Source organism: Numida meleagris, chromosome 7 (assembly GCF_002078875.1).
Source record: "Numida meleagris isolate 19003 breed g44 Domestic line chromosome 7, NumMel1.0, whole genome shotgun sequence".
In the NCBI taxonomy this organism is placed as follows: domain Eukaryota; kingdom Metazoa; phylum Chordata; class Aves; order Galliformes; family Numididae; genus Numida; species Numida meleagris.
In genome coordinates, this window is record NC_034415.1 from 15,972,524 (window position 1) to 15,992,829 (window position 20,306).

General features: G+C 40.0%; 1 protein-coding gene across 1 annotated transcript; it reads left to right on the forward strand.

The window, feature by feature from the left end:
- On the forward strand, nucleotides 155-19,823 carry SELENOF (selenoprotein F). Its single transcript, XM_021404393.1, has 5 exons — nucleotides 155-524; nucleotides 2,148-2,315; nucleotides 9,257-9,320; nucleotides 16,442-16,491; nucleotides 18,836-19,823. The coding sequence occupies exons 1-5, from the start codon at nucleotides 456-458 to the stop codon at nucleotides 18,965-18,967; spliced, it is 483 nt and encodes a 160-aa protein (XP_021260068.1). The 5' UTR covers nucleotides 155-455; the 3' UTR covers nucleotides 18,968-19,823.

Genomic DNA, 20,306 nt, shown 5'->3' on the forward strand with positions numbered 1-20,306 from the left:
CCCGGCCGCCGCCCCGCCTCCTGCCGCCCCTCCGCCGGGGGGGCGGTCCCTCCCGAAGCCGCGCCCCCCCGCCCGGCTCGCATTCGGCGCCCCCTCCGCGGCACCCGAAAGTAGCGCGGTATTATTGCTCGGCGGGGCTGTCAATCGCCGTCGCTGGGGGCCCGCGTGCCGGTTGGCTGCGGCGCTCCGGAGCGGGTGAGGACCCTGCCCCGGGCCGCTAGCTGAGTGCCGGACCGGGAGTGGGAAGAATCTCCTCCGCTAGCCCGGCTGTAGAGCACAGTACTGAGCAGACTAAAGTCGCGTCGTTGCGGATTTCCCTCAGGCGTCCCGCGCTGGCCGTTCCTGCCGGCCGTCTGCGAGCAAGCCCGCCGCCCCGCACCAGGCAGCGCAGGGCACCCGCAGCGGCTGAGGTCCCCTCTCGGCCCGCCCGCCGCTCTCAGCAGTTCGGCACCAAGATGGCGGCGGCCGTCGAGCTGGCGGCTCTGGGGCGCTACTGGCTCTGCCTGCTGCTGGGGCTGCCCGCGGTGAGCGGGGTCGGGGCTGAGCGCGGCAGCGCTTCCCTGCCAGGAGCGGGGCTCGGACCGGGCGGGAGGGAGACGCGTCCCGCCGCGGGAGGCTGAGCGGCCCTGCCCGGCCCCGGGGCGCCGCGCGGGGCTCCTGCGCTCCGTGGGGAGGGAGGCTTGCGGGCTGCCGCTGGGGGCCTGGCACCTGCTCTGAGGTGCGTGCCCCGGGGGCTGCGGGCGGTGCCGCTGGGCGAGACCCCCGGCAGGCGGCTCCGGGCAGCGCAGGCCGGGAGCGGGCAGAAAACCCGGTCCGAGGTTTTGCCGCTGTTCGGTCCTTCCTGAGCCGACTTGTAACGGTGCTGCCGTTGCTTTTATATATTAAATGATTTAACGTGAAAGAAAGCAGTCGTGTGACGTGCGCGCGTAGGCAGCGCTGTACGGGAGGACGTGCTGCTGACGTGGGCACATCCTGTGACGGGGAGCCGCCGTCTACGGGGCCGGCGGGTCTCGGCCAAACGTCACCGCGCTTCTGTTACAGTTAGCGTTGTTTTGGGTTAGCACTATAATCGGGGCACCAAAACTTGAGGAAAAATACCAGGGAGAGCTGCGCTTACGTGAATGAGAAATGTGGTTCTCCTGTCATTGTCCGCTGGCCCAGAACAACGCTTTGGCTGCTCTGATGTCACCTCCTCCAGCGTGCTGGTGTTCAGCTGGGGCTTCTCTGGACGCAGAGGTGCTGCAGCCACTTTTATCGGAGTTCATTCTCTTCCTTCTTCCTGTTCCCTTTTGTTTGGTTGGTTGTTTTTATTTTTTGGCCCAAGATCATTCACCCCATCTGAGAAGCACCTGGGGAGAGGGTCTCCTTTCATTGTGTCCTCGCTCATTTTCCCAGCATGCGGCTGGGAGGAGAGGCTGCAAGCTGTGTATACCAGGCACAGATCCGTCCCTGTGGAGGGAAGCAGGAAGGTGAAAGGAAAAAAAGAGCAAAGAACAAATGATATCATTTCAGTGCGGAGATGATAAGCCCATTTTGTCTGCTCACTAAAACCCCAGTAGGTGTTCTGCACAAGAGCTAAGTAACTGAGTTGCTGATGTTAAGCAGCGGCAGGGTTTTATCTACACTTGCACTAGCGTGTAATTTTTCCAAAGCAAAAAAAAATGAAATCAAAATCCTTCCTGTATACGTTGTTGAGCAGTTTGGTCCACTTCGTCATTCTCTGGTTGTGCATTTCCCTAGCTCAGCTGCAAGACTTATTTTCCAAGTGTGCTTCCAGTAGCAGGATGTTTATTGGAATTATTTCACGAGAGCGTGTTTCAGAGAGCTGCAGCTGTTATGACTGTTTTTTTTCATACTTTCTTTGGAGTGGACACTAGAAAGGCACTAGAGTGTAGAAGTATAAATGAAAGTAGCAGGTCTGATACCTTAAAACATACACGCTGTGAATGACGTCTAGAATTTACTATTAGATTTAAGACTACTTCTCAAAATAAGGTCATGGTTTGCATTTACGAGCAGGCTGTTAAGCATTATAATAAAATGTTCACAAAAGAATTAATTCTTCTAACTGTCAAAGCGTCTAAAAGCTTTCTTTTTAAAACAACTAATTTAATACTAAAGTCTAAAGTCATTGTATTGATTTACAGATAAATGTATATGGAGCACAATTGTCCTCAGAAGCTTGCAGGGAACTCGGCTTCTCCAGTAACTTGCTGTGCAGCTCTTGCAACCTTCTTGGCCAGTTCAATCTGAATCAGTTGGATCCTTTCTGTAGGCAGTGCTGCCAAGAAGAAGCTCAGCTGGAAACTAGAAAGGTGGGTTTTAAACCAGATGGGTGGGTTTTCTGACGAAGAAATCTGTCTTGTTTTGTAATTTACTCAGAGGTGTCACTTACTTTGTATCATATACATTTTTGCATTAATAAATATGGATCAAAAAAGAACAGAATTTAAATCAGTAGATATTTTTCTGATTATCCCGAATCAGACCTAGATTTCACCTTGTAGGTGATTGTGCTTTTTGTATAAGACTGAGCAGATGCCATTTTGTGTTTAGGGCTTTACATTAAAAATATATGCAGTCTTTTCCATTTTAGTCATGCTCAGTGTAGAACAGTAAGCACAGGGCTGGAAGGCGTCTCAAGGTTGTTTGACATATTCCTTTGCAGTGAGCCAGAATTTACTGCACGTGCATAGGAACATGGAGATTGTTTAATAGAAGTTTGTTTTTTCTCATCAATTTGCATTAGGTCGCTCGGTTTCATTTTTTGCTAGGGTTTTATAGCAAACATGAGTATTTGCTGCTGAATAGAAATACTGGATTGTTCTACCATCATGATTATGTGGTTGAGTGCTAAATTATAGCATCATTCCTAATATTCTTTTGAATGCTGTTTCAGAGTGTGAATTCTTGATATTACTACATTTATGCACAGCCGCTGTTTGGAAATCTATAGTTCATATTTGCTGAATTTCTGAAATTTGTGCCAAGTAAATCCCGCTGCAGACTAGCCAGCAGAAAATTAGCACTGGGAGTTTTGAGCATGAATGTTAATATCTTAACAGATTGTATTCAGAGTCATCACATTTTGAATTGACTCACGGTCTAACATAATGCCACTTTTAATAACCGAGCTTAAGATTTTACTCTTAAATCTTTGTTCTACTGAAAACTCAATAGTTGGGAGTGAACAGATTTTAAAAATCTTAAGTGTTTTTCCCTATCCTTTTACTTGAATTAATTTTTTAATCTTACTCTAAAAACCTGCATCTACATGTAAGATACCTGACTTGCTGGAACTCCTCTGTTGCTGAGTTCCAGAGTGGCAGTGCTCAGGGTTTTGTTAGTGCCGTCACTTACAAGACTGAACGTCCTCAGAAGAGACGAATCTTGTTTGTTGAAGCATGCCTGCAGTATGCAGCCTAACTTTTTTTTATCATGTGAGCAGGTATTGCTATTGCAAGGCAGTGTGTTAGTTGTCCATGTTACAGACACACAATGCATACTATTAGAATTCCAGCACAGACTTCAGGATTTGCAGTTAATTCTCTTTGAAGGTATGTGGGAAGGGTTAGAAATCTGAGAATTTTTGTATCATCAGTACTTTTTTAAAACGATCTGTGAAATATGCCCAGTCCTGAAAATACTTTGTGCTGAGTGGCATCAGTGCAAGCCCACATGTGGTATGTTTGTGGAACTCAGCTTTTTCATATCCTTGAAAGATATTTATTAATTCTCATCTTGTTATTGATCCAGTATTCTGTGAATTGACGTGGTGGAAAATAGCTGTGAGGTGCTCTGGTTACCCAGTATGTGTCATACTCTTAACTTTCGCTGCCATCCATCCAATGAAATATTTTCATTACTTCATAATTTTACTGTATGTAAAATGAAAAAAAGTTCTTTAGGTTATTTTCTCCTCTGCAAGAGATTTTGTATCCAGTTGCAGACTCATTCAGAAGCTAGCTTAAACTGTATTGCTTTAGACAGCTGCAAGTTTTTAGCTTCAGTCTGTCAGACGCAGAGTACTGCTGGTGTGTAAAACGTAGAAGGATGAAATGGAGGTGAAGCTAACTGTGCGTGAAATTGTAGTAGCAGGAGAGATTGTCCATATTTTGCAGTAGCCGAAAATAGCTGCACTCCATTTGCAGCTTTCACTTATGCCATGTGATCATTTCAAGCATAGCTATAAGCATATTTCATTAATTGTATATTATAATCTTAGGCTTATCTCAGCAATAGATGTGTGTCAAAATTCCAATCAATGTTAGGAATTAACTGTGTGATGAAATCTGCCACCTGTTAATCATCATAGTTGCACTGCGCAGGATTGCAGCAGCCCTCACAAATATTTCTAAATGGAGCTTTGAAATATATTTTGCATACTAAGATGTGTTATTCTATGGTATTTGAAATTGTATTGTCAAGTATTTCTAATGGTGTCATGCTATGCGGTTTGCTGAATTAGATAACATCAGCTGTAAGCAAAAATTAACTGGGAAATTTGAGGTATTAAAATGTATGGCATAAATGGCAAACTCTTACGGGCAACATCTTGTCTGCTACCTACCTGCAATGTTATTTCTAGTGTATAACTACTGTAAAACGAAGTAAACATATACATTGATACAAAGAGTCCATGTGCATACTTTTAAAGTTCTGCAGAGATGGGTAACTGCTCCACTGTACAGATTTCAGCAAAGGTGTCTGAAATTCAGACATTTTTGTCTTGTGCGCATATTCAGGTTTGTCAAAATATAATAAGCTGTCAGAGCGTGATTTAATAATTTATTGGACTATCTGGCCTCTGCACTGCTAAGATAATGAGAAACTTAGTACAAGTTGGGCAAAAATAATACTAGATATAACTATATACATCACTAAAATATCAATGAAATTTAAAAACGGATTATTGTGCCTAAGACAGAAGAATTTACCTTTTGTTTGGGTCAAATTCACTGAAGGTTCAACTCTTCAGACAAACTAAGATAAAAGGCACCTATCTGTAGCAGGACGAGCCTTACCTATGGGAGAATTCTTTCTATTCTCAGTGAGAAAGATGGGTAGAAAAACAATAAATGTGAATTTGCTAAATGTGAGTTAAAAGTGTGTATGTGCATCTGTGCTGGCAAATGGAATGTTTAATTAATTAAGTCTGACCTTCATTTGAGTACACATCTGGATAAAATGATTGACTCCACGTTTGTTGGAACAACTTCAAAAAGTGCAGTTTCCAAATTAATTAAATGCACAGTCAAGTAAATAGTTGATGAGTTCCATTCTCAGTGTTGACTATCTCCAGAGATTCTTTCTGCTCTAATGAAAGCAGAGATTCTGGAGAAGAAGAGATATTTAGGGATTATACTTCTAGAGGCAAATAGATGGTTTGATAGCACAGTTAATCAGACAGCGTATTTCAAGACTGGAGCTTGAAGTCTACTAACTTCCTATCTAATTTTTAGCTTACATACAACTGCTCGCTAGGTTCAAGTACGAGCTTGTACACAGGAGCCCTTTTTCTGTCACGCTTATCCTCTATTTCACTTCGCCTTTCTGCCCCCGCTACAGACCACAGAAGTCCAAAGTTACCTAACTGCTGGGTGCTTGACTTCTACATTTTCTTCTGCACACCCCTGTGTCACGTTTTCTGTTCACTTGTCCTTGCACCAAACCACTACAGAGAACAGAGCTAAAACTTTATCTGCTGGGAAGAGGAGTTGACTGGGGGATTTCAGATCCTTGGTTTGAAAGCACAAGAACGATGACACCGTACTGCAACAAGGAGCTGGGTTAGTACCAACACTAATGCAGCCTTAGGTAATACATTTCCTGTATTCTGGAGATTGGAATGATAACAGACAGCTCTGATTTGTGCATACAGAACAGAAGAATTTCCAACCCAAAGCAGGGCTCAGAGCCTTTTCTGGTTAAATTCTGAAGGTGTCCAAGGATAAAGATTCTGCAGTCTTTCTCAGCAACTTACATCAGTGTTTAAACACCCAGTATTGTATTTTTGTTTGTTTTCCTTTGGAATTTCAGTTGGAATTGCTTTCCCTACAAATAAATGAGCTTAGATTCTACTGGAAATACACTGATTCAAATAATACTTCTTTTGACTATTTGATTCTTTGTTTCCAAATTCTTACAGTTGGAGATCTCCCTTCCCACTATAATGACCTGTGAATAAGAAGAGTTTCTTTGTAGCTAAATTTACCAATGACTTCATTTCAGAATGATCTGTGTGGTAGCAGTGGCTTTGCTGGCTTTCTGCATTACAGAACATCAATTCATTCTGTTCCTGACAGTGAGGTTTTCTGGCTGCTGCTCTCCTAATCTTCAGATTCTTGTCCATCTTCTGTCTTTAGGGAAAGAGTGGAGTTCTCAGTTCTCTCCCTCACAGAAAATAAAGCATTTTATATGTTGTTGTGTATTCCTTTATTCTAACAAATCAAGTTTTCTATTTAAAAAAAGTGAATTGATAGTTTTGACTGTTCAGGAATACTAGACATAGTATTCCTGCGGTATCTAGTTCTATATAGTGTCAGACAGCTCTTTATCTGTGCGTGCCTTTATATTAACAACCCATTACAGTGTGTTTTAAGACATGATCGTAATTTTTAGCTGATTGTAAATACATACAAATCCAAGTTGAGCATATATAACATAACCTGTACAGGGTCAGGCTTAGTCAGTAGTTAGAGGAAACTGGTACGCAAAAAATAGGGGATAATTTAATGTATTTACAAAACCTTTTTTTGTCACTGTTGATGTAGCACCATATGATGATGCTGAATGAAAGAGATTTAACCCAAGCTGTAGCTTTGTAAAGGGTGAGGAAAATGTTCAGTCTTTGTCACAAGAGCCTTAGAAAGCATAGTAAGCAGGTTTTTAAAAAAGCAGTTATTTGTATAGATGCCAACGTGAGTCAGCCTGGAAATCATAACAGTACTTACTTGAGATGCTAAATGGACACCAGTAATAGTTTAGAGAGTCTTAATTTCATTGCTTGAAGCACTATGCTCACTTTCATGAACACTAAAACAAGCGAAGCGTTATTATAAAGTGAATTAACTTGTAAGTTAAGCATTGTGTGATGAACTGACTAGTCATGTTTGTATGCCTCCATACTGAGTGATACGCGTCATTCTTAGTCATACTTGAACACAGTCAATGCCTTCATGAGGAAGCAATCAAAGAAGTTCAGAGCAAGCTGCTCTGGACATGGTGGAATAGTAGGGGCAGAAGATGTTCATAAGTATTCTCTTGTTGGGGCCTTTTTAAGTGATGCAAATAAACCTGTTTCTTGCAAAAGGCACCTTTGTTAGAGTTACAAATGAAGTCAGTTTGTTTTTTTTTTTGTCTAGCCATCTAGAGAGCAGCTGCTTGTCCCAGCATGAATCTGAACTTTTTTTTGTAGTAGTACAGTTGGGCTTCAGTTACAGCAGAGATAGAAGCTCAAAATATAAGCATCAATGACTGCGCTGTTTTCTTTGCTAAAACTTTATTTCTGTCAGTTACTGGCTAGGAGTTACAAAGTGGAAGAATTCTGTAGTCACATGATGTCTTATATTTTAGGTTCTTGCAGTGATCTTGATTCCACAGGAACCCGTATTTGAAAGGAAAAATAAACTGGAAGAATTATTTGCAGTAAAGAGAACTGAAAAAATGTTCATGTTACCATTGTCCTAAATTTGCTGTGCTTGCTTCTTTGTGCCCATAAAGAACATAATCGGTGAACAGATGGAAAAAGGCTATTACCCCTCTATTTCTTTATACTAATTCTTAATAGAAAAATGCAAGTAATTGTTAGCATGTAGAACCAGGAGAAATGCTCTGTGCATTAGCAAGCATGCAAAATAATATCTGAATGGAGGATTGCTGATATAATTGTTGTTGGAGTGCTTTTAAAAGACTAATGAATGGAGACACAGGTTCAGTTTAGAATCTCACTATTCAGTGTGTGTAATTCCTCCATCTTTAAACTTACATTGTTTCAATCCAGAGGAATTTAATTATGCAAGCTAGTATCCGAGATTTTTATTTGTGCCTTTTCAGTATTTTAATTTTGGGATAAAAAAGCTTAAAGATTGTATTTTTAATCTCTCAAATATTATTTCATAGCTCTGGGTTTTAACAGTCAAATTGTAGTTTTTGTCTTAAATCTAACGTTTAGCTGAAAAACTTGCATGCAGTTTAGCAAATTTCTGAGAGGCTGTTCTACAGTTATTGCAGTGTAGTATTTTTAGTTCCATTTCCTGCGGAAGTAATGATTACTGATTTGTTCAGGTCAGGCAAGAAGCTGTAATTTCCTTGCAGATGACTAGAGTATCTCATATGTTCCAATCCATGGTATTTACACCAGTACTGAACTGAACCAGAAATCAAAAGATTCATATTCTGAACTGCAGATGCATTCCCTGGCTGCTCAGGCTGCCAGCGTGGATGGGGGATGAAATTTTAATAAAACGGACTCGCTTTGAGATTTCTGTCATGTCGTGTCTGGTTTTCGCTCCTTTTTCAGAAGGGTTAGCACTTATTAAATTTCAAAGTGAAAGCATATTTTTAATTACACATCTCCATGGGTTAAGTCAGACATGAATTTTACTACATTTCAGCACTGTTAGGTTTTTCTGTCTGGACTTTCACATTTGTCAAGAAAACACTGCTATCAGAAAACAGGAGCAGAGGTATTCATTGTTTATAGAATGTAACGGATTGAAGTAACTGTTTAACTGGAGCTTATTCTGTCAGCTCCTCTCTAAGCAGTAGGAGTTCCACAGCTAGAAGGGCATGATTTGGTAAACAGTATTGACAACTATTTCTGAGATGAAAACGCCAAGCTTTACAGTAGGAAACTCTATTTTAGTAGCAGGAAAAATCTGCTGCTACCTTATATTTAAGATTCACCAGACTATAAAGCCAGTTGCACGCTGCCAGAAAAACAAAGCCTAAAAATGTGACCTTATACAAAAGTGATATATTTTTATTGAGATGCTACCTTTTATAGAACTGAAGTGAACTTACACTTCAGTGTAAGAGCAGTGAATCTGGGTACCTTGTGTAGCTGACTGAGGTGACTGATGTCTAAGTGCAAGCATTTAGGTTAGCCCAGCCTCACGTTCTTCTCAAAGACAAACATGAGATATTGAAATATCAATTCACTAGATTTGATACTGATTCTCAAATTGATAGATTACATGCCATAAGCAAACAAGTAGTTTATACTTTTATTAACAGCTTCCATATATTATTGCAGCTTTATGCAGGAGCTGTCCTAGAGGTATGTGGATGAAAACTGGGAAGGTTCCCTCAAGTCCAGGGTAAGTAAAGCCACTACTTTTCTTTAAAATACGAAATACTGTCACAGCAAAAATGACAAAATGTGCTTTTAAGTGCTACTATGAGTAGTCATAAATTTCATCTATTACAATCAGGAAAGTTGCACTGACCTGAGACTCCAATATTTGAGAAATGAAATTATGCAGTGTGCTTATGGAACTGCTTCCCTTCCAGATGGAATATAATGTAAATATTATATAATTACATATATTATATAATATAGTATAATTGTTTTGTTGCTGGATAATGACAGCTAAAGTGAACAAAATATAATAGAGTAGAAGGAAAATAAGTATCATCAGTGTGTTGTGGGAGGAAGCTGTGGGAAAAGCATCTGTGAGAAGTTTCAACATGGAATTTTGTTAGGAATAGAGCTTATGGGATTGCAGTGCTCTTTTTCAGTAATGAGGTTCCTAATACAGTACTTAACATCACTTGCACGTAGAGAAAGAGGTCTAATACAGCTTTAGAAATAAAAATGCACAAGAAGTGCATCTCCCATCTAGCATGGCCAGTATTAGTATCACCTTATTTGAAGGCAGACTAAAGAACAAGAAACAAAAGGATTTAAAACCAGGTTGAAGTTAGCATAAGTTATGCTGCTTTGGACTCCCCCCCTACCACTCCTACCTACACACAGTTTTGTTAATTGATCACAAGGCTGCAGGAAAGATTCTTTCCTGCTGTTTAAAACACCAAAGCAAGAACTAATTAAATTGCTTGTCCTACTTCAGGGGTGTGAGGAAACTTGTGTTGGGAATAACATGGTTGCCTCTCCTATGTACATTCATATTCAGCAAACTTAAAAATATTCCCAACTGCTCTATGTGTGCCATAAAACATCCTCCAAAAGCTTTCAGTACAAAGGAAAAACTTACAAATGTTAACAATTTTCCTTTCCATCCTTGTTTATCTAAAGCAGTTTTTCTCTTTGGGACAGTAAAAAGAGAGGAGGAATGAACAGACTTCTTCCTTTTTCTTTTTGCTCACCAGTTTCTGCCATTACCCAATCCGAGTCTCTCGTGATCAGATTTGCTGCTAGGGTTATTGCAACAGGTTGGAAGATGAGATAAATTTTAAAAGCATAATTAGAAAATTTTAAAAAGCAGTACAATGTACTCTTTTAGCTATTATTATTCTTTGTAATACCATTACAGCCTGCTGAATGCTCATGTGAGTGTGGCCAAGGATACCTGTTATCTTTCCCAAATAAAGCTTCTCATGAAAAGTCAGGTAACAGCTTACATTCCTGTAAGCCTCTATAGTATCTTCAGTACTGAGATACTGTTTCCTGCTCAGTTTCCCTGAAGAAGAAAATGTTGAGTTATAAATGCTATAGTGTAAAAATAATTCCTGTAACACGTTTTGAAATTGCTCCTTATAAAACAGCTTTTAAATATTTATCATTCCATCAAAGTAGGACAGTGAAAATATGTGACAAGATTCTTAGATGAAGCAATATCTTCTTATACCAGCTAGCACAGACAATGTAACAGTTTTTGGCTGACATGCGTAAAACTAAGGCTCTGAGGTAGAAAACAAAATTGGGTAGGTCAGTGACTAATCTAGTAATATTTGTTTGAAGATGACTTTTCAGTGGCAGCCCTGCTCTGTTCATGCTGAGATACAAGATCGCAATGTCTACACTCTTGTGTTCTTTCCAGTGTGTTTAACAGAACTGAATTAGGCTGGCTTTTTTCGCTGAACATTTCTTTCACATCTTGGCATTCTTTTTGTTCATCTGGAGATGAATTCTGACCTTTCACTGTGTGACTTGTAGTTACACAATGAATGTGCTCCCAGCGGATGTTACAGAAAGTCCTTCATCTTTGAACTCACGCAACACGCAACTACATTAGATCCTCTGGCTTCAGGGAGTCAGTAAGCACTCTGCTGTATTGCTCAAGTTCCACAGCTGTGAGGGGATTCTTATAATTAGTAAAACACAGTTTGTTAGGGGCTTGTGCTTCTAGGTAAGATCACTTATTTCCTGGTTACCTTTATTCATAGTTCTTAAGTATGGGTGACAGAAATCTGAAAGAGTAATATTAAATCTTAGATTTTTGCACAAAAGTTAGTAAAATTCTTGCTAAGCAGTGTAGCATATTCTAGTGAGAGACATTGTTCCATCATAATCGTTTGTAAACAGATTATGTACAAACATACAAACTAAACAAACACTTCAGATTGAGGCACATCTCTATCATTACTGCTCTTCTGTTACACATCCTATATGCGATAGTAAAAGATCAGTTATTTCCTGTAACACATTTTGTATGCATTTAGTGTGTCTTACTTCTGAATTTTAAAAATCAGGTGTATATACTGCATTCAGAGTTGCACAAAGTACCATGCAGAATCATGGTTTGATAAAATGTTAGTCTTCTGAGAAATAGTAATAGCTTATATGCTTCCTATTGCGAGCATTTTAATATGTAACCCATTTCAATGCATCACAGAAAGAGCTGAAGTATTTTTCTAGGAGTAGGTCATTCTTGATACTAATTTTGCAGCATTCCTCCTTACTGATGGAAGTGTTCCTTTCTGATGTTGCTCCCAGAGCACTGACAATTTTTTGCCCTGATCAAAATGATAGACCTCTTTGGTGTAACGATCAGGGATAGGAGGGTTGTTCACCTTCATCAAAAAAGTATGCTGCTGCTTTTTAGTGCACAACCAGCATTTTTAGCATACTTTAGCTGTGATGCAAAGTTGTTTATCTGTATGCAGTGTTAAGAGTTTAGTAGCTAAAAGCTTCTGGTGACTAGAAAAATAGCATCAACTGAGAAGATTATGTCAAGTTTCAAAAGCTGGATGAATCCATATGGACATTCATCGTTAGAAAGGTGTTCATGCTATTACACTGGTAAGCAGTGGCGTAAATCAAAACAGAAAACACAGTTTAAATAGCAGAAGGATTGAAAGTTTGAACAAGTGGACTTTTGCATTACTGGAAGATACTTATTCACATTAGATTCTTGTGAGAAGACATGCTGTAGCTTACTAGGAGGAAAAATTGTGCAGTAAAAATTTGTTGCTGACATGATGCTGAAGATAATAGCTAGTTAGGACTTCTGTTGTGCTTTTCTGGAATAAAATCTGGAACTGATATAATAGGGCAGTAAGTTTCTTAATCTTCTCCAGGCCTTTCTGATCTGAGGCCATTATATTCTTTCTGATGTAGGTGGAGATGGTGTAGCAATCAGAAAGGTCAACGCAATGGAAAAGGCAGAAAAGAGGTGAAAGGACCAGCAGGATAGCACAGTGCTACAAAGGAAGGGAAGTAGATCACTCACCCATATCAGAAGATTCTTGATTCACAGGGAAGAGCTTCCACCAAGAAGGGATCTCCAGAAAGAAATCCTTCCCCAGTGCCAGTCAGCCCTTAAATGAGGCCTAAGAGGCCTAAGCCAGGCTCCACCCCTTCCAGTCATACAGATGAATTGCTTTCACCTGTGCTCCCAGGGCTGACTGGGTCTTTCCTCCAGGTGCTCAATCAGTGGTGCAGGCCACGACTCAGCAGTACCCATACGGATGGACAAGGTTAAAAATGCTTGTCTGTGTTCATAGTTGTTTGAAGATAAATGTGAGGTTCTACTGCTATGTATATTGACTATCGTTCAAGTATTAATAGATTAGCTTAACATTTGGTATTTTTCCAGTTACAGATCAAGCAGATCTTTTCTCCTGCAGAGAAGCAGGAAACTAAATAATACAAGTATTTCTGAATGTAGATATCCTTAGTAATCTGGATCGTGCCCTTAATATATTAAAAGTAGATAGTCAAGCCTCTTAACAAAGGACTTATGCCAAACATACAAATCTGCAGCTTACTATGATGAGATGTGAAGTCATGCCCGTTTGGTGTCAGAAAGCTTTCCTTCAGCATCTTCTGCTTCAGAGAGAATAGCACAAGTGTCTGCCAGCAAATACACAGACTTGCAGCGTGGATGTGAGTGATTCTTCAGTTCTTTAGTAATCTCCATTTAGGATTCTAGGTCTTACTTCCAACAGATTTGTTTTCAAGCTTTGTCAAAACAAAGGGAGGATAGCAGTGGGTTTCTGTATTGTACATAGGCAGAGGCTGCTCTTAGGTCCTTAAAAGCACTGTTTGATGCTAGGTGTGAGCCTGGCACTCAGCAGGCTTTGAAACGTCTGTACACGTCTGATCCTTTTCTCCCTTTCGTGCATTCAGCAGATTGCCTTGGAGAAGCCAGTAGGCTGTCTTCTGCTCCGCAATCTGACCTTTTGCTATAGTTGATCGGGATGGCAGTCAGGTCTGCTGTGCAGCCTCACCTCGGGGTTGCCTTCCAACAGAACGCATATGCTTTGGTATTGCATGTGTTTTGTAACAGCATAAAGTGAAGTGATTTTCTTAACATTATGTGACAGGACTGTTGCAAGACAGGCAGTAGAACAGCTCTGACTTCTAGTCTGGTGTTTAATTCACCAAAAATAGTGTCAGGGCACCAAGCTTAGAGTTCATCTTGCAGAAATCAAAGTGGAAAATGCCTTTTTCACTCAGCCATGAATGGACTGTATTAAATGCTTTTTCTCTGCAGTGTGTAATATCTGAAGCTGCTATGGGGAGAGAAAAATTGGAAGATATCCAGGATTTTAGTATTAAGCATCAAACTATTAAACAGTGGTATAAAGATGTGCAAACAGCCTTAGCAAGTGTTGGGGCAGTGCAAGTGGACTGCGTGCACTGTATCGCAGGGTAAGCCGGCAGCTGCACATCACAAAATGTGCGCCTGAGCTGCATCTCACTTCTGACCCCATCAATTCTATTCCAAGGCCGTGTATTCAACTTAGAGCCTGATTTTGTGGGAAAATGAGGTTTGGCAGGATAATCTGTATTTTTAGCGCATGTAAATGTATTAGTTTCTTAATTTAGCTTCCAAAATTGAGAATGTAGAAATTCTTCGTAAAGTGAGTATTATTCTTAGTTGCATCATAGGAATTCAAGTGATTAATACATAAAGTCACTATGATGAGCATTAGAAATAAATATGCCACTAACAAAAAACGATTTTGTTCCAGCTGTCTAAAATTTCAGGAAAAATGCTCTGCAGTGCTTCAGCTTTCAGAAGATTTAGACATTAGACATTGATACAAGTGTGTAATAGCTACATCTAAAGTGACGAAATGTAATCCAGCCTATAGAATACTTCCTTTTGCCTAATTCTGTCCACATTTTATGAGCTTGTTTGCTCCAACACTGCAGCCAGCAAGCAGCCACTCATGTCCAAGTGAGCTTCCATCTGTCACTCAGTTAAGCAGTCCCCACACCTGCTGAAGGCTGAAAGTGCTGCGGCCTGAGCTAACCCCTAAAGGCTGTTCTTAAAGAGTTGAGTTCCACAGCCCAGATCTGTTTCTGAGACTCCATTTTACTGTGCCATCTTACTGTTTCTCTTTAAGTTCTGCAATTAAATTTACTCCATATACCAACTGTTTCCTAAAACCTCCTTTTCATGTGAAGTCCTACACAGTGATTTCAGCTTCACATTTTTCTGTTTGTGGGGAAAAATCCCTATGCTCAATTCCCAAGTTCAATTCGCTGTGGACTTGAGAAACATTGCCACTTTTTTTGTATCTTGCTACCAGAGCCCAGACCTCGATATGAATTTTTATCAGAGCTGATCTCCAGTGTGTGAGCAAGCACTGGTGATTTAGTGCAGTTTGAAATTGTTCTGTGACTATAGCTCACAGTGTGACATTAAAGTTCTCCAAAAAGAAGAGAAGCAAGTTTTCTTCTTCAGGCACCAGTCTCTCTAGCAGCTTACTGTGCCATTTTGCTTTGAACTTGTTTGTGCTGCACAGTGGTTGGTACAGCCAACAGAGTATTTGATTTTGTTCTGTACCAGGAGCACAGTAGAATGAAGAAAATAAATGTCTCTCTGTATATACGTACTGAGGAAATGTTAAGGTAACTGTCTTCAGTAATATAGAGAAAGGTATAAAGATGTCAGAGGACATCTCTACAATTATTGAGGAAAGCACTACATTTTGTGAGGCAGCATGAGGCATTAGTCCCAAGGTTGCGCTCATCTCCATGCACCAGCTGGATGCACTGCAATTCGCAAGGGATGCGTTGTCATCTAACCTTGAGAAGGCAGCTTTAACATGCAGCCAGCACCTCCGTGAGAGTCAATCCATGCTGACAGTCTTCATCCTTGGGGAGACTCTGCTGGAATACCACAGGAGTGGCCTGAATCCACTTAATGTCACTGTAGATACTAAATTCAGCCTGTAGTATAACCTGAGTGTAATGAGAAATGAAGACTAAGCTATTTTCTAAATAAATTTAAAATACTTTTGCAACTCATATATTCATTAAGCTGAAGTGTTTGGAAGTAGAGGATTATGCTCACATTTTGTCCCGAAGTAAGCCGTGCTGTCAGTATTCCTTTCAAAGTTCACGCTAACACAATGATGGTGTACTGTAGGGACACGGGGTCTGTGCTGCTGCTAGCACTCACGTTTGCTGACCGGCTCCTCAGGTGAAGAATCTGTCCATCAGCAGCTGACCTCTCTGTGGAGCTACATGGCAGGTCACAGAGTCTGTCATGAAGCTGACTGCTTGCCTTTAGAGTTTCAAGAAAAGAGGAGATACGAGCTTCTCGTTTCCTCTTGTTTTCATGCTGGTTTTCAGCACGTAACCTTGGAGAGCTCTGTAAGACAAAATTGTTTGTCTTGTGTACAAGAATAACACCTCTACCCACAGCTTCCTCAGCGCCCTTTCACCCATTCTGTTGCCACTTGTGTGCAGTGTGCTGAGGGCATGAGTTTCACGTGCATCCTCCCTCACAGAGCTCATCTCCAGCCAGAATTTGACTGCTCTAACGCCTTCCTTCACATCTGCATATACAGCCGTGTATGTGCGGCTCTGCTGAGGGCTGTCACCTGTCCATGCAGATGAACTAACTCATGCAGTAGCGATACTGTCCAAGGAAAATCCACGTTTGTTTGGAACACTGGTAAAAATAGAGTTTTCCTTATGCACAGTGTTTAGGACTATTGGTTTTGTGAAGAATTGATTTCTAAAGCTTTTTTCCATGGGAAAGCTTGATTCTCTTTATTTTTTTTCTCCATACTGTAGCTTTTGTCAGGAGTGATAAGCCTAAACTCTTCAGGGGACTGCAAATCAAGGTAAGTAACAGCCGAAGGGTTTTTGTATTTTCTTGGGGTCTGGGGAAAGCATATATTAAGAAGAATTAAACCTGGTGAAAACAGCCCTTTTATGGAGTGTCCTTATTTGCTGATGAAATAATACTTCAGCAGAGGATGTACATGCATTGCCAATATAAATCTTTCCAAGTTTCTGCAGCTAACGCTATTTGGGTTATTGCTAAGCAGTGGTACTGATTCTTTGTTGTTATTGGGGCTCGAGGGGTTGTTTGTTATTTTGTTTAAATCCAATAAAAGGTATACTGGAGCCCTTAAGTAAAAGCAGATGTTCAAAGAACGTGAGGAATGCTTGCATTCTGACCTGATTCTGTGGACATCTTGTGTTTACTTGAGCTTATTCTGCCATGCTTTCAATTCCTTTTCTCTCAATCTGTTCTTCCTTTATTTTCTAATGCAGCTGCCATTTCCATACATTCAGAGATTCTTAGATATTTCTCCTTCCTCTCAGATCTTCTTCAGTCTGTTTTGATTCTGTTTTACTTTAGCCTTCAAACATCCAGCTTTAAAGAACTGCATACACTGAATGGTGTTTCCTATGGCTTGCATATAGGCAAATCTGCATGCCCCACACTGCCTTAAGCTCAAGCAATTCTTTGATTTGAAATTTTAGTGTAAAACTTAAAATCATATGTGAACTTGCAGCGTACTTCACAGTTATACATCTTGATTCTCACATCTTTGTGCTCTCATCTCTGTTCACCAAATGGCACCATCTGGAGTCACTTCATAGCTATGCACGGCTGAAGTAAGCGATTTGTCTTCTCAGCAGCAGATTCTGTCCAAAGCAGATTTCCTCTGTCTGTCTCATGTATTCATATATGTCCTCCAGTTTCTTTCAAAAACATTCTCTCTTGTATATCTCAATGATTCATATTTATTTTAAACTTTGTACCTGTACTGAACATTAAAGCAGTCTATACTACAATTGGTATAAAACATTACTGGGGAAAAAAGAAAATTGTACAAATGAATCTGGTATTTATTTTACAAGATTTTGGGAAACCTGATTAGAGATGCTGGTAGCTTCATTAACTGAAGCCAACTAGGTTAGCTCCGTAATAGGGTAAAGTAAAAATACCCCTAGTAAAAATCTTCCTGTAGCCCTACATAGCTACATCCTTACAGTACTGTTAAAAGCTCTTACTTGCATTGTGTATTTTAGGATTCACTCAGTTTTCATTGCCAGCACTACCTGCAAAACCTAGTAGGCACAAACACAGTAGTAGGCAAGAAAGTAATTACATCAAAAATTGATAGTAAACCTTTGCACTGTTTGAGTGACCAGAAAATTCTAAAGTTGTTAAAAAAAGTCCATTGACTGTATGAGAAGAATCATTCAGCTGCTTGACTCAAAAACCAAATTTGAGGAGCTTACAACAGCTGAAGCAGAATACCTTCTTTCCACACAAGCCTTACGGCGCTGTCTCCCTGCCCATGCACTAGATTGCATAGTAGGCCAAAGAGAACAAGCTGTTTCCAACACATATGCACCTTCTCTTTTGACTTCTTCCTCCACTGCCCTATCTTTAACATTAAATGCAACTTAGAAGTCTGAACTGAAGCTGGATTTTTACCCATTTTATTAAAGACAAGTAACTCTGCTCCAGGTCTTAAGATAAACATTTACTGCTCTTAAACCACTACATTTGAATTTCCTGGGGAATGAGGCCTGCTGGCCCATTATGCTACCTTCTCCTCCCTGGTCCTCATCCCTTAGAACCAGGCAATAAAGTATCCACTGCAAACACTGCTGCCAGGAGGATATCCAGCCTGCAGCATCTCTGTCACTACAGCTTCAACCTTGGTGTCTCCCCTCTTGTTCTTCCTTTGAATCTACTCCTTTAAGCTTGGACGGAGGAGGCAACAGTAACATAGGAGAGAACAAGCAAAAGGATCTCATAAGCTTAATTTGATTTACGTAGATATTTTCATCAAGGAAAGTAGAATATATTGTTGGTAAACATTCTATCAATAATATTTGTAAACGCAGAACAAAACACATGGCACCAAAATATTTATAGCATTAAGTAAGTGTTATCAGGAACAACCAAGCTTAAGTAAGGGTTTTGAATTTTCCTAAGCTTAGGTTGTTCTCATAGCGTAAGTTATCTTGCCCACATTTTCCCAAAGACTCCAATTTCATTTAGCACTCTGGTTATAAGTATTCATACTTCATGGTGTTAATCTTTGAGCTTATTTCTCTCCTTGATTTGACATCTTTAACTGATGTAAATAAATTGACAAGGGATTTGAAATGGAGAATGCATTTCCTAGGCCAAGGGAATTGACTTGTCTCTTTCCACAGTATGTGCGTGGTTCTGACCCTGTACTGAAGCTGCTGGACGACAGTGGGAACATTGCAGAAGAACTGAGCATCCTCAAGTGGAATACAGACAGCGTGGAAGAGTTTCTAAGTGAAAAATTAGAGCGTCTATAAATCACTGCTTCTGTGTTCCCTTTTCAGGTCTTTTCATGGTAATCATCTCAGATGACATGTGCTACAATTGAAAAAACATTCCAGTTTCTATGTTAATTTTAAAATAGCTATTGTGCTGTACTAAACAGCTTGTAATTGGAAGGGGAAGCTTCAGCAGCACACATCTGACAAATTGACAAACAAGAGCTTGTCTTATATTTCAGTTCTTAGTGCATTTATCGCTAACAAAATGCTTTCTTTCAAACTTAGTTGTGCAAATATCATTTTGTTATAATTGGACCCATTTTTTTTTTTAAACAAACACCCTTTAAATTTAAGAGCTTTGGATAATTGAAATGGTTACCCACGTTTTTGTGCGCTGCTCTTTATAAACATTTCAGAACCAAAAGCAATGCAATATCTCCCAAAGAACCTTGACTGCTAATACCCTCTTCTTTTTTGTATTTGCAGTGTCCTTTTTTTAGAAGCATTGTTTACCATGAATACGTAGTTCACAGGTTTTGAAGCTGATGGAACTCATGCTCTGGTGCTGCAACACATTTGGTAAGCACACTTTAGTGAAGACTACATAGAAAACCGCTGAGGTATATGCTAGTCCGATGTCAGGTGTGCTTTGCATCAAATGTTTTGCTTCAGAGAACATGAGATAGAAGGAAAAGTTTTTCAAGACCTATAATTTTCACAAATTTTTTTTAATTCTCTCTATCAAATAAATTTATCAACTGTTCTTTTAAAATATATTTTTCTTTCTCATTTGAAATTTATGTGCACGGGAAAATATAGACAGACAAATTTATTATGACTTGTCATTTCCCCTCCCCCACTTAGAGCAAATAAACACAACAAGCAAGAATAATGCTTTTTTTTTTTTTTTTAAAGTTTTATTACCAAAAATACATCTTTCCTTGAACTACTTCATGCTCACCAGTTTTTGGATGAATGGGTGTTACACTAGAGCCTGCATTTTATTCTTCATATTTAATTGTATCTCAAGAGATTCATTTTCTTTACATTTACACCCCACCTTGTGGCAAAAATTATCAGCTTCATAGCAGAACTAGAATAATAATCTTGAGATCGAGCTCACACTAGACCAATAGAATCAGATGCTCTTTGGGTGATTCTGTAGGCCCAGCTTTGCATTTTTGTTCCCTGAAATATTCCTATAAGCTTTTAGAATGTGGATACAGCTTGGTCATATTATCCTCTTTCTTTTATGTTCCACTCCTATCCATTATAAGGATAGGTGTGAAATACATTGCTCATCTCCTAAATGATTCAGCACGGGACAGCTACAAGAGTGGTTACTGCTGTCTCTGCAAAACCAAATGCAAACTCT